Source organism: Euleptes europaea, chromosome 19 (assembly GCF_029931775.1).
Source record: "Euleptes europaea isolate rEulEur1 chromosome 19, rEulEur1.hap1, whole genome shotgun sequence".
Taxonomy (NCBI): Eukaryota; Metazoa; Chordata; class Lepidosauria; order Squamata; family Sphaerodactylidae; genus Euleptes; species Euleptes europaea.
This window is the reverse complement of record NC_079330.1, coordinates 24,355,736-24,370,269: the sequence shown is the minus strand read 5'-3', so window position 1 is coordinate 24,370,269 and position 14,534 is coordinate 24,355,736. Positions and strand designations below refer to the sequence as shown.

Here is a 14,534-nt window from a genome sequence, read left to right as displayed (position 1 = left end):
ACCATCACAAGTGGACTACTACCTATCTACTCCACTGGAGATTTTTCAGGACATTTTCTTTGGAATTTTTATAACAATATGTGAACTCTTTCATGTGATTTTGTAGGTTCCTCTTGTTGCTGACTTGTGTGTTAGTTTTGTACATAGTTGTCATTAGATTAGGTTGGTAGCATTCACATTAAATATTTTGCACTTTATAACCCCTCCTGTTCGCTCCTGTACTGAGTACCTGGAGGTTGGCAACCCTAGCTTTGGGCTGCCTGGTGGGGAAGGAGGGTGCCTGCCGGCGGCACCAGCTGCTTGATGCTCCCGGGCCTGGGTGGCAGGCGGCGCAGCAGCCCCCGGGGAACCAGCCCGTGCCTGCAGTAAACAAGGCGGCCGGGCCCCCGAGGGCAGAGCTGGGCCGCCAGGGAGAGCAGTGCTCGCCTCCGGCCTGGCGCTTTGACGACGGAGGGAGGAGCTCGGGCAGCCGGCCGTAAAGCCCAAGCGGGACAGAACCAGCCGTCGAACAAAATAGCATGGCCCAAGGCAATCGCCTGGCGGGGACTGCCAAAACCTCCCGCAAGAAGGGCCAGGTGGCGCCGTGCTGGGGTTGCCAACCTCCAGCTGGTGATCTCCTGCTATTGCAACTGATCTCCAGCCGATAAGAGATCAGCTCCCCTGGAGAAAATGGCCACGTTGGCAATTGGACTCTATGGCATGGAAGTCCCTCCCCTCCCCAAACCCTGCCCTTTTCAGGCTCTGCCCCCAAAAAAGCTCCTGCCGGCAGTGAAGATGGACCTGGCAACCCTGTGTCATTCTGAAGAGTGTGGGGCTAAGACCTGGGCGAGGGGTTCGAATGCCCGCTCTGCCCTGGGAGCACACTGGGTGACCGTGAGCTGGTTGCTCTCTCTCTCAGGGTAACTTACCCGGGGGGGAGGGTAAAATGGAGAGGATGCATTTCTTCACACATCGCGTAGTTCAATTGTGGAACTCCCTGCCCCAGGATGTGGTGATGGCTGCCAACTTGGGAGGCTTTAACAGGGGAGTGGACATGTTCATGGAGGAGAGGGCTATTCATGACTGCTAGTCAAAATGGATACTAGTCATGATGCACACCTACTCTCTCTGGGATCAGAGGAGCACGCCTGTTATATTAGGTGCTGTGGAACATGGGCAGGAGAATGCTGCTGCAGTGGTCATGGGGGGGGGGGGCTTCCCAGAGGCATGTGGTTGGCCACTGTATGAACAGACTGCTGGACTTCATGGAACTTGGTCTGATCCAGCATGACTGTTCTTATGTTAAGCCACTTTGGACCCCCACTGAGAAAAGGAAAGGTTTAAGTGAACACACAAATAGGTAGCTGGTGTGGTATAATGGGTAGAGTGTGGGACTAGTATCTGGGAAACCCAGGCTCAAATCCTTCACTGGTGCCATGGAAGCTCGTTGGGTAATCTTGGGCCATCACTCTCTGCTATGGGGAGAGGAAGAGAAAGCGATTGTAAGCAGGTTTAAGACTCCTTAAAGGTAAAGAAAAACGGGGTACAAAAACCAACTCCTCTTCTTGCTAGGCCAGGCCTGGGGCTTTGAGCGGCTCTGTTTAAAGGCAGGGATTTGCAGGAATTCCAAATGGCAGCTTAAGCAGCTGCTGGATACTCTGCAGACCTCGGGTTTCGTGTCCACAGGCCAGGCATTAATATTTTAGGGACCCATAACAGGCAGAGGTGGAGTGTGTGGGGGTGGGGGTGGGGGTGGGCTGTAGCCTGGATTGCGCTCTCTAGCGATGTTCTGGGAGGCAGGCTCAAGCGAGAGTGGCAGGCCACAGCAAGAAGAGTTGGTTTTTATATGCCACCTTTCTGTTAACTCTTAAGATAGAATCAAACCGGCTTACAATCACCTTCCCTTCCCCACAACAGACACTCTGTGAGGTGGGTGAGGCTGAGAGAGCTGTGACTAGCCCAGGGTCACCCAGCTGGCTTCATGTGGAGGAGTGGGGAAATAAATCCAGTTCACCAGATTAGCCTCCGCCGCTCATGTGGAGGAGTGAGGAATCGAACCCGGTTCTCCAAATCAGACTCCACCGCTCTTAACCACACCACGCTGGATTGGCATGGTTGCCAACGTTGGGTGTGTGTGTGTGGAAGGCTTGGTCAGGGGGGCTTCTACACCTGGCTGATGACGGCGGAAAGGGCCAGGGGCGCTGAGAGACCGGATCCATAGGAGGGAGAGAGGGCGGCTGGCACCAATGACAGAGGCAGGTGTGGGCAGACCACCTGCCAGCCGTGGCAGGTTCAGATACTGGCATCTCCGAGCAAGGGGGTCTCCCCAAGGAGAGCCCTTCCTCTGCCGGAGACCCATGGGATCCTGACCAGGCAATCTTGAGCCAGAGCCTGGGTGTAAGCCAGCTTCAGGTGTGCTTTCTGAGGGAAGGGAGGGGGCGTGGCTCAGAGGTATGCCACCAGCCTTGCAGGCAGACGGTGCCAGGTTCCCAGGGAGCCGATGTCTGGGAAAGCCCCAGAGGAGAGGATCCTCCGCTGGAAGGACCAGGGGGCTGGCTGAGCCACAGAGCTCTGGCTGGGCATGCAGAAGGACCCAACCTTTTTCCCCCAAGGCGGGGGAAAGTATTATGAGAAGACCTCTTTGCCAGGGACCTTGACAAGCAGTCAGAGCTAGCGCTGGGCTAGATTGCCCCTCGCCCCCAGGACCTATTGGAAAGCCAGTGCGGTGTAGTGGCTAGAGCGCTGGACTAGTATCTGGGAGACCTAGGTTGTGAATCTGCACTGTGCCACACAATCTTGTTGGGTGATCTTGGGCCAGTCTCCCAGCCTCACCCACCCACGGGGTTGTTGTGAGAATAAAATGGAGGACAAGGGGGAAGCCACCGCCAGTCCCCACAGGGGAGAGGGGGGGCTGTCATATAGAGGATGGTGCCGAGTTGTTGTCTGTTGCTCCAGAAGGTCGGACCAGAACCAACGGGTTGAAATTAAATCAAAAGAGTTTTTGTCTAGACATTAGGAAGAACTCTCTAACAGTGAGAGCGGTTCCTTGGTGGAACAGGCTTCCTCAGGAGGTGGTAAGCTCTCCTTCCCTGGAGGTTTTTAACAAGAGGCAAGATGGCCATCTGTCAGCAATGCTGATTCTATGACCTTAAGCAGATGATGAGAGGGAGGGCAACTTGGCCATCTTCTGGGCATGGAGTAGGGGTCCCTGAGGTGTGTGTGTGTGGGGGGAGGTAGTTGTGAATTTCTTGCATTGTTCAGGGGGTTGGACTAGATGACCCCGGCGGTACCTTCCAACTCTATGATCCCATGAATAAAGTCAATCAATCAATGTCTGCTTCTGGGTCAAGGGCCCGGCACTGACGTTTTCTCTCTGCTCCACTCAGGGGGTTGCCTGGAGTTCCTCCTTCTGCTGCTGCTGGGGCTGGCGCTACAGCGCTGCGGAGGCTGCCCGGCCACCTGCGTGTGCTACCCCTCACCCATGACCATCAGCTGCCAGTCGCACCACCTGCTAGCCATCCCCGAGGGCATCCCCGAGGACAGCGAGCGTGTCTTCCTGCAGAACAACCGCATCTCGGTGCTGCTGCGGGGCCACTTCAGCCCAGCCCTCGTCACCCTGTGGGTCTACTCCAACAACCTCACCTTCGTGGACCCGACGGCCTTCCAGGGCTTCGCCCAGCTGGAGGAGCTGGACCTGGGCGACAACCGGCAGCTGCGTGACCTGGCACCCGACACCTTCCAGGGGCTGTCCCGCCTCCACGCGCTGCACCTGTACAAGTGCGGCCTGGCCTTCCTGCCCAGCGGGCTCTTCCGGGGCCTGCACAACCTGCAGTACCTCTACCTGCAGGACAACCAGCTGGGCACCCTGCAGGAGGACCTCTTCGCCGACCTGGTGAACCTGAGCCACCTCTTCCTGCATGGCAACCGCCTGCGGAGCCTGCAGCAGCACACTTTCCGCGGCCTGGTCAGCCTGGACCGCCTGCTGCTCCACCAGAACCGGCTGCAGGCCGTCCACCGGCGGGCCTTCCACGACCTGCGGCGCCTCACCCTCCTCTTCCTCTTCAACAACAGCTTGGCCGAGCTGCCCGGAGAGGCGCTGGCCCCACTGGCCGCCCTGGAGTACCTCCGCCTGAACGGCAACCCCTGGGACTGCGGCTGCCGCCTGCGGCCACTCTGGGACTGGCTGCGGCGCTTCCGGGGCTCCAGCTCCAGCGTGCTGTGCGAGCGGCCCGAGCGCCTCCGCGGCCTGGAGCTCAAGGAGGTGGGTGGCCAGGCCTTCGCCGACTGCAGGGCCGCCGCGGAGGAGGCGCCGCCCCACCAGATCCAGGGCGCCCGCCTGCCCCCCGCCGACCGGGCCGCCCCCCGGGACCTGCCCCCGCTCCATGCCTCCGGGGAGAAGGGCAAGCGCCCGGGCTCCCGCAAGAACTGCCCCAAAGGCCGCAACCGGACCGCCATGCCGGCCTCGCTGGGGCCCCGCAAGGCCGCAGCCGAAGAGATGCAGGACCAGGAGCACAAGCTGGGCTTCGAGCTCATGCCGGCCGGGCCCCCCAAGCCGAAGGGCAAGTGCTCGCGGACGCCCCTCCTGCCCCCCAGCGGCGTCCAGAGGGCGGCCGGCGGCGGGGCGCATGCCCTGGAGACACCGCTGCTGCTGGCCTTCCTCCTGGCCTGTGTGGCCATTGTCCGCTGAGCGCCTTGGCCTGGCGCTCCCAGAGCCCCGGAGTCGCTTCTTTTGCTGTCCGTCGAGGATCCGGCCTGGCGTGGGCCGCGGCGCCGCCCTGCCCCGGGCCGGCTAGGGTGGGAGGAAGAGCGCCTGAACTGCAGCCGCACCAGCCACGGCGCGTGCACTCCTCGCGAGCAAGGGACACGTCGGGGCTGGCTCTGCTCCCGGCCCGGCCCTGGGGATTGCTGCACGCAAGGCCAGGGAGGAAGGAGCCGGGGAGGGATGGATGGCGGGCGGGCAAAGGGGAGGGGGGGAAAACCAGGGCACGAACTGGGCACAGGGACACGGGGCCCAGCTTCCCGGCTGGCTCCTTTGGGCTTCGGGACGGGACTGGCCGGCCGGAGTTCCCTCAGGAGCCCCCGAACCTCTCAGGACTCACACTTCGCAGGACTGCTCAGCCGCAAGCGCTCGAAGCCAAGGCGGCCGGCTGGACTCGGGACCCTTTTGCAAAAGCGGGGCTCCTCCGAGGCGCGCCTTGTTTGTAACGTCTGTGTTCACATAGCAAATAAAAGCGATGCACAGAACCACACTCCCTGCCCGTCTGCCCTGCCCTTAAGAGCCTGGTACGGAGCAAAGGTGGAGGAGGCTGGCAACAGAGCAAAAAATTGGGGTGATGGGTAGTGGCACCAGTGCCAGCATGGGCACGCAAAGGGTGGAGGAGGCTAGCAACAGGGCAAACTATTGGGCTGATGGGTGGTGGCACCAGTGCCAGCTTGGGTAAGGTATCCATCCTTAGGCTCCTTGGACTGGAGGTCAGCCCTTGTGGGTCTCCGAGGTGTTACTGGACTCGAATCTAGTCGCTCAGTTATGCGGCTCCCGTGGTGGCCTTGAGGCAGTTGCTCTCTCCAGCCTAACCCACCTCATAAGAACATTAGAAAGGCCGTGCTGGATCAGACCGAGGCCCTTCAAGTCCAGCAATCTGTTCACACAGCGGCCAACCAGGGGCCTCTAGGAAGCCCGCAGAGAAGTTGACAGCAGCAGCATTGTCCTGCCTGTGTTCCACGGCACCTAATATAATAGGCATGCTCCTCTGATCCTGGAGAGAATAGGTAGGCATCATGCCTAGTACTCATTTTGACTAGTAGCCATGGATACCCTAGCCTCCATTAACATGTCCACTCCCCTCTTAAAGCCTTACATAAGAACATAAGAAAGGCCCTGCTGGATCAGACCAAGGCCCATCAAGTCCAGCAGTCTGTTCACACAGTGGCCAACCAGGTGCCTCTAGGAAGCCCACAAACAAGACAACTGCAGCAGCATTGTCCTGCCTGTGGTCCACAGCACCTAACAGGCATGCTCCTCTGATCCTGGAGAGAGAATAGGTATGCCTCATGACTAGTATCTATTTTGACTAGTAGCCGTGAATACTCCTCTCCTCCATGAACATGTCTACTCCCTCTTAAAGCCTTCCAAGTTGGCAGCCATCACCATATTCTGGGGCATTGAGTTCCACAATTTAACTATGCGCTGTGTGAAGAACAGCCTTGCAAGGCTGATGTGAGGATAAAATAAGGGGAAGCGAAACCCATGTGCACCACCAGGTCCTTGGAGGAAGGGAGCCAGGAAAGCACCAGGCTGGGCAGAAGAGCACTGCGTCAGGTAACAGACACCCAACCCCTCCTAAGCCCCTCTGGGCACTCATAACTACTCAAAGAGGCCCTCCAGAGCAGGTGGGGGGAAAGCCTGCCGTCTCCCCAAAGAGGGTGCTCTGCCTGGTGCCCCCTGCCAGTCCAGCTACCAAGCGGAAGCTCCACAGGGGATGGGGGCTTGCAGGAGAAACCCCCCCCCCAGCTCTGCTGTGAATCCTCTGCCCTAAATGCCAATGGGATCAGGTCTGTGCGTTCTTGTGTTCTGGCAGCCCATTGTGGAACCCCAAAACAGACACTAATCCTGCACGCCCTGCCATGTGTGGATGCGGGGCCGGAGCCTTTAGCCAGGGGTCCAGGAAGGGCCAAGACGAAGCGCCTGCCTGGAAGGAGACTGGGAACTCTGTTCTCCCACCCACTAATTGCGCTCCACTGCCCCCCTCCCCCAACCTCAGGATATCCCTTTGCCCCAGCAGGATGAGAAGAACACAAGCCCCTGCAAAGGCGCAAGGTGTCCAAAATCATAATGTCAGAAGCATATACTCATGTTTGCCACTTTCCAACTGGAGGAGGTGGGCCGAAGGCGGCAGGCACAAAAACCATGCCGTGGCCACCACCCCAGCACGCATCTGATAGTGGTTAGAGTGGCAGGCTAGGATCTGGAAGATGCAGGTTCGAATCCCCATTCTGCCGTGGAAGCTCGCTGGGTGACCTTGGGCCAGTCACACTCCGCCTAGCCTACCTCAGAGGGCTGTCGTGAGAATAAAAAGGAGAGGAAAATTATGGAAACCACTTTGGATCCCGGCTGGGGAGAAAGGTTAGAGATGAATGAAGTCAGGACGGCAAACGTTGGCAGCCGCCTCTGAAGTGGCCCCGATTCTCCCAGCCCCCAAAGATTACCCCCACTCTAGAAATGACCCTTGGGCTCGACTGCCACCCCCTTGGCAGGGCTTGGCAGATCCCCAAAGCGATCTGGAGCGGCAGCCATTTCCTCACAAGCAAAGCCTCCCTACCCCACCCCACCGAGCATGGCCCCTTCCTGCCACCCGGCAAAGCAGGCCTTCCTTTTTCACGTGGCTCCAATGCCCTCAGCTGACCCCCGACCCCTTTGCAACTTGCTTCTCGGCCAGGCTTTTCTTCTTCTCCAGCCCCCCCCCCCAAAGTCATTCCAGTTGTCAGGCTACCTGGCTGGCCACGAACTGGGCGCCCACCTGCTCCCTCCCTGGCACCTCCTCCAGCGCGCTCCCGATGCCCGCCTGCTCCGTTCCAGCACGTGCGCGCACGTGCAGGAGGCTCGGGAGCCAGGCTCCAGCCGGCACTTTTCTAGGCCAGGGGCGGAGGAAAAAACAAGTTGCACTTACTCACTTCTTCAGAAAGCTCATACCCTACCAGAAAATATAGTTGTTAGTCTTTAAGGTGCTACTGGACTCTTGCCCTTTTCTACTACTGCAGACAGACTAACACGGCTACCCACTGTGAATTACCTGTAACTGTTGTTCGTCGAGTGGTCCTCTGTGCAGGCACACATGGGACTGCACAGAGGCCACGACGATGCACCGAGCAAAACCACTCAGCCGCTCCGCTGCGGAGGCACCGGCCAAGGTGGTTATGCAGCCTCCCCCCACCCCGGGCCATCGGGAGCGCTCTCCCTCCCCCTCCCCAGGGTCGGGCAGACTCCTGGCCTGGACACCCCGCCGCAGGAGGCCCCCTCCCCTCCGCGGCGGCCACTTCCCCCCGACTGCCAGGATCCTACGGGGACAGAGTAGTGAACTCTAACCGAAAAGAGCCCGGAGAGCAGGTGCATCCTTCCCCGGAGTCCGTGGATCCCGGGCAAAGACGGTGTGCCCGCGTGGCACACCTTCGACGTGTGCCAACGTGGGCTTGCGGCGGACGCTGATCGGGCCCTCGCACACAATGCAAGAGACCGACCGGGGCGGGGTGAGGACCCCTCCCCTCGTTGCTGCTTGGCCAGGCCCGCAGCCGGGGCGGGGTCAGCTCCGTCGGGGGACCGGCCGGCGGGGGCCGCGCGCGCGCGCCGCACCGGGGAGTCCCGGGGGAGCTCGGCTGGCTGGAAGCCGGACAGCGCCCTCTCCTGACTCCCTCGGGAAGTACAGGGCCCGGACAGACCAGACCGGGAGGGGGGGGCGCACAGCGGCGCCACCCTGCGCCAGCCGCTGGTGCTGCTCCCGGCGGCCGGGCCCGGCTTCTCCCGCTTCCAGGGGCGGCCGCGTGATCCGGCGCACGTGGCGGTGACGAGCGCCGCCGTGACCTACTTTCCTCGGTTGCCGGGCGGAGCCGGATCCCGCCAGCCGCGGCAACCGGGGCGGCCTCGCTCCCTGGCCCCGGGAGGTCCCGCTCCAAGCAGCCCCGGGGAAGTTGGGGCAGGGCCCGGAGCTGCCCGGCTGCGCGCCGCCGCGGAGCCCCCGCGCGTCTTTCTCCCGGCCCCACGCAGCGGTTCCTCCCCGCCGGCATTTGGCCCCCCGCAGCCGAGAGCTGCCTGGGTTTGGCTTCGCCTTCTCCACCCCCTGTGGTTTGGGTGGCGCGGCTGCTGGGCTGAACCTAGGCTTGCCAACCTCCAGGTGCTGGCTGGAGATCTCCTGCTGTTACAACTGAGCTCCAGCCAATAGAGATCAGTTTCCCTGGAGAAAATGGCCGCTTTGGCAATTGGACTCTATGGCATTGAAGTTCCACCCCTCTCCAAACCCTGCCCTCCTCAGGCTCCGCCCCAAAAACCTCCAGGTATTTCCCAGCTCGGAGCTGGCAACCCTAGCAATAGCCTAATACAGGACTCTCAAACCACCACTGTTTGGGCTGCAGAAACTACATGGCTATGGATTAGGGTTGCCAACCTCCAGGTACTAGCTGGAGATTTCCCACTATTACAACTGATCTCCAGCCAATAGAGATCAGTGCACCTGGAGAAAACGGCCGCTTTGGCCATTAGAAGTCCCTCCCCATGGTATTGAAGTCCCTCCCCAAACCCCGCCCCCCAAAACCTCCCGCTGGTGGTGAAGAGGGACTTGGCAACCCTAGCAGAACTGGTGACAAGTCAGAAGTCCGGGGACCGGCTGCTCCCGCCTGGCCTCTGTGTGCATACCCCTTGGGTTTGTTTTTTTTTTGGTTTTTTTTTTTGAGAAGGAGGCACAAGAGCAGCTCAGCGCCTGCGGGAAAGGTCGGGCTAGCAGCAGCCAGAACTGGCTTGGCATACTTCACTTGTTTACTGAACCCCCTGCGCAGCCCGCCTTGCTCAGTTTATAGAACAGAACTGCAACGCAACCCGACAGGCAAGTGCTCCGATGAACAGCGCAGCAGGGCAGAGTTAACAGGCGAACTGGAAAACTGTTGGAGGCAGGCCGAGCACACCCCTAGGCTGGAGCCGCAAACCAGAACTGGCCAGAGAAGGCTTCTGCAGGGGCTGGAGCTTAGGATCGGCCGGCTTGCAGCCCTTCCCTCGGGCATGGTGCAGCATAAAGGCGCTGCAGGCACGGGGGCCGGGACAGGGACAGTCTGCCCCGCCCCAAGGGTAGCATCCAGCACACACAATGGAGGGGTGGTGGTGAAGAGAGCATATGTGTGCTCTCAGCTTTAGGAAGCTCTTTCAACTGCACCCGGCTGACAGCCAAAGGCTGTTGCAACTGATGGAGAATAAAACAAACCAGTGGCACCCGAAAAAACTAACACCACTTATTTCAATATGAGCTTTCCTGAGTCACAGCTCACCTTTTCAGACAGTGAGGCCAAGGGAAAAATCATTCTGGACACTTTACAGGCAAGGCAGGGAGCTAAGGCTTGATAAGAATTCCACCTTTTTGATCATTTATTCCGCCTTTTTGATAATTTATTATTTACTTCATTTATACATTGCCATTCTCCCCAAAGTAGGGACACAAAGCACCTCACATGCTTCTCTCCGTCCTTTAATTCTCACAAAAAACCCTGCGCAGTAGGTTAGGCGGAGAGAAAGCGACTGGCCCCCGGTCGCCCAGTGAGCTCCCATGATGGGTTTCCAACCCACTTAAGGAAGAATCAAACCAGCTTACTATCTCCTTCCCTTCCCACAACAGACACCCTGGGAGGTAGGTGGGACTGAGAGAGTGTGACTAACCCAAGGTCACCCAGCTAGCTTCATGTGTAAGGGTGGGAAAACAAATCCAGCTCAACAGATTAGCCTCTGCCACTTCTGTGGAGTAGGGAATCAAACCTGGTTCTCTAGATCAGAGCCCACCGCTCGAAACCCCCGCTTTTAACCACCACACCACGCTGGCTCTCATTAGGCACCAGCCTGGAGCAGGGGGGACACTAGTGTCTATTATGAGTCCTGGCACATCCATCTTTCAAATGGGTCAGGTACAACTGAGGCACCCAGCTCTTTCCCCTAGTTGCCTTGTGGTTAAATGGCCAGGGCAACAACAGGCCCAGGAGCACCAGCAAGGAGGAAAGGGCCTGGGACAGAGATCGGCCTTGGCCTTTTAGCAATAATCTGCTCAGTCCCTCCTCTAACTGTACCCCTTTGTAGCCAGCATGGTGTAATGGTTAAGAGCGGTGGACTGTAATCTGGTGAACCAGGTTGGATTCCCCCACTCCTCCACACGAAGCCTGCTGGGCGACCTTGGGCTAGTCACAGCTCTCTTAGAGCTCTCTCAGTCCCACCTACCTCTCATGGGGTCTGTTGCGGGGAGAGGAAGGGAAGGAGACTGTAAGCCGGTTTGGTTCTCCTTAAAAGGTAGAGAAAAATCGGTGTATATAAACCAACTCTTCTTCTAAAGAGGCCAGAACAGGCTGGTGGGAGGTAAAGCCTGCTCTGCTCTGACCTGTGCGATCTACAGCACCACTGACCACCACTGAGGCCTCAACACCACTCACAGACAGCATAACTGAAGAGCCACTTCATAAAGCCTCCCCCTGGCTTCTGAGGGGCCGCTGCGGACATCTCCCAGCTTGTTGAGCCTGCAGGCGCTTTTGGAATTTTGAGAAAGGGTATCGAACGACCCCTGTGGATCAGCTTTTCGCTTTGGGGGCTGAAGCTTCCAAACAAAGGGAAGAGGTTTGCTCCCTGGGAAGGCATGGGGAAAAATTACCACGTCCACAGCTATAAGAAAAGCCATGGTTACGGCCAAAAAAAGCAGCAATCCAGGAGAAGCTCAGCACCATAGCAGTCTCTCAGCTGGCCAGGAATGACTTGAGGTCTTGAATGAAACAGAAAAAACAACCCAGGGATCTTCAAGAGGCAAGCAGGGGACGTGGGGCTGGCATATCTGTTCCTGCAAGGAGTCTAGAGGAGGCTTGAAAGTGGTCATGAGAGAGTCCGCCCCCTCAGTGCAGGGAGACCCGTCTGTCTCCTGTTCGTTCTCCATCTTCCGAACCACTGAAAAGGGTCTCTAGCCACATCTTTGCAGTAAAAAACAACAAAAACTCTTGCAAATAGCGCAAAGGCACACTAGGTATGGAAGCAGAACTCAGCGGTGATGAAAGAAACCACAGGAGGGCTTCTGCAAACATAAGTGCTCCGTTATTGTGGCAACTGGGTGGAAAGGGGGGGGAAACCTGAGCGGAACAGGCTCCCCAAGTCTGGGAGAAACTTTACATTGAAGCTGAGCCTCAATTAGTCAAGCCACTCATAAATATAAATACAACTGATCCCCCAATCTTTAGCAGGCCAGCCACCAACGTGCCCTTAGTCTACTAATGAGAAAATGTATCTACCAAAACCCCCTTACAATTATAATATCACAACCAATATTTCTCCTAATACAGGGTCTTAAATGAAACAGCTGCTCAGCCACTCTTCAGATTAAGGTGATTTCATTCTAGTTCTCATCCCTGTGAATCTGCATTTTTAGGTTTGGGAATATTACATGAGGTCAGAAACGCTGAAAGGGAAGTTGGGAGTTACCAAGAAGGTTCCTGTTTGTACAACTGGTAAAAGAGCAGGCAGGAAAGGTTCAGCTCAGGAGGCAAGCTTCTCGAGTACCATCATCTACAGCGCCCCAGTTTGCTCCCTGCCCATGTGCCTCCGAGGCAGGTCTCCACAAAGATCAACAGAAGTAGGGTTGCCAGGTCCCTCTTCACCACCGGCGGGAGGTTTTTGGGGTGGAGCCTGAGGGCGGGGTTTGGGGAGGGGAGGGACTTCAATGCCATAGAGTCCAATTGCCAAAACAGCCATTTTCTCCAGGTGAATTGATCTCTATTGGCTGGAGATCAGTTGTAATAGCAGGAGATCTCCAGCTGCCACTTGGAGGTTGGCAACCCTAAACAGAAGGAGTCTCTTTAGAAGTTTATAACCCACCTGAGGCAGAGAACCAGTGTGGTGTAGTGGTTAAGGTGTTGGACTGGGACCTGGGAAACCCAGGTTCAAATCCCTACTTGCACCATGGAAGCTTGCTGGGTGTCCCTGGGCCAGTCACACACTCTCAGCCCTGACCTTAGCAAGTATTTGGATGGGAGACCTCCAAGGAATACCAGGGTCGTGGCGTGGAGGCAGGCAATGGCAAACGTCCAGATGTCTCTTGCCTTGAAAACCCTACTGGGTCACAATAAGTCAGCTGTGAGTTGATGGCAAAACAAACAAACAAGAAACCCCACCTGAGAATCTCAAACAAGGGTTCAAGACCACTGATCTAGAAAAAGAAGACTTGGTTTTTATACACGGACTTTCTCTACCACTTAAGGAAGACTCAAACCGGCTTACAATCACCTTCCCTTCCCCTCCCCACAACAGACACCCTGTGAGGTAGGTGAGGCTGAGAGAGCTCTAAGAGAGCTGTGACTAGCCCAAAGTCACCCAGCTGGCTTCATGTGTAGGCGTGGGGAAACAAATCCAGTTCATCAGATTAGCGTACACCACTCAAGTGGAGTGAGGAACCAAACCCGGTTCTCCAGATCAGAGTCCACTGCTCCAAGGAGAACAGAAAAATGGTAACCAAATTCACAAATAGGAACCAAATCCACAATGGTACCCCAGTTGACTGTAATCTCCCCTCCCCCAACAACATTCATTTAGATCCTCATTGGATCTGCCAGCTATTGCGCAGAAGGGACCTTAAGAACGTAAGAAAGGCCCTACTGGATCAGACCAAGGCCCATCAAGTCCAGCAGTCTGTTCACACAGTGGCCAACCAGGTGCCTCTAGGAAGCCACAAACAAGACGGCTGCAGCAGCACCATCCTGCCTGTGTTCCACAGCACCTAATATAATAGGCATGCTCCTCTGATACTAGATACCTTCCTACCCTTTCCTCACACTATCCAAAAGCCAAGAAGAGCAGGGTCCTGTATAACTTTATCACACCAGGGAGGGGGGGGCCCACAGTAGATTGACCACGTGGGAAAACCTGGTTAGTATTTGGATGGGAGACCACCAAGGAAGTTCAGGGTTGCTATGCTGAACCAAGCAATGGAAACCACCTCTCAACGCCTATTGCCTTGAAAACACTACGGGGTCGCCCTAAGTCAACTGCGACTTGATGAAAGTTTCCACCAACATAAACACTAAATATTTCTTTGTACCCCAAATCAGCTTGCCATTGGTACCCAAGTGCATGCAAAACTTTCTCATGGCTGGAGATGGCCACATCTGTGAGATAGCTCAAAATCACTGCTCTCCTCACACCTCTCTGGGGCTGGCTGGAAGAAAGCTTCACCCCCTTTCCAGACAGCGGCAGACAAGATGCTTCAATGCTTTCCAGCCACACCGGAGCATTAAATACTCAGTAGAAAGGGAGGGGGGAACGCAAAGAACTCTTGAGCAGAGCTGTACAAAAGCTGTTTATAGAGTCCTCAGATGATCATGAGATGTTTAAAATATGCGCATGGTAATTCAAAACTAATTATCCCAAGCACATTTGGAACATTTATGCCCTTCCTGCTCGAACTTGCCTATTGGCTGCACCCTTCTGCATACTCTCAAGTGCTTCTATAAACTGCCTCAGTGCATTTAACTTCCAACCTGGATCTGTCAGGCCCAGACTCTCAGGAAGAGCTGATACTCGGCAAACCCTGTTTTCCCTTTCCCAGGATTCAAGGAAGCACACATTTCATCGGGAGTCTTCATACCGCAGCTTCCATGCGTGTACCGCAGAGCTACCGTCATCTCTGTTGGGTGTAACTGGCAGCTTCCGTGGCAGAAAACTAGGCAGCTATGACCAAAAACATTATATAAAACGTGGGAGGGGGACTCAAAACCAATCAGGTAACTATGAAATGGACCTCCGCTGGATGTTTCACAGCTGGCGTGGGGGGGGAGGGGGCTTT

At 56.8% G+C, this 14,534-nt stretch overlaps 1 protein-coding gene across 1 annotated transcript; it reads left to right on the top strand.

The window, feature by feature from the left end:
* Window positions 1–2,225: 2,225 nt before the first annotated feature.
* On the top strand, window positions 2,226–4,666 carry RTN4RL1 (reticulon 4 receptor like 1). The gene is made up of 2 exons (XM_056865001.1): window positions 2,226–2,238; window positions 3,330–4,666. The coding sequence occupies exons 1-2, from the start codon at window positions 2,226–2,228 to the stop codon at window positions 4,664–4,666; spliced, it is 1,350 nt and encodes a 449-aa protein (XP_056720979.1).
* The last annotated feature ends 9,868 nt before the right edge of the window (window positions 4,667–14,534 follow it).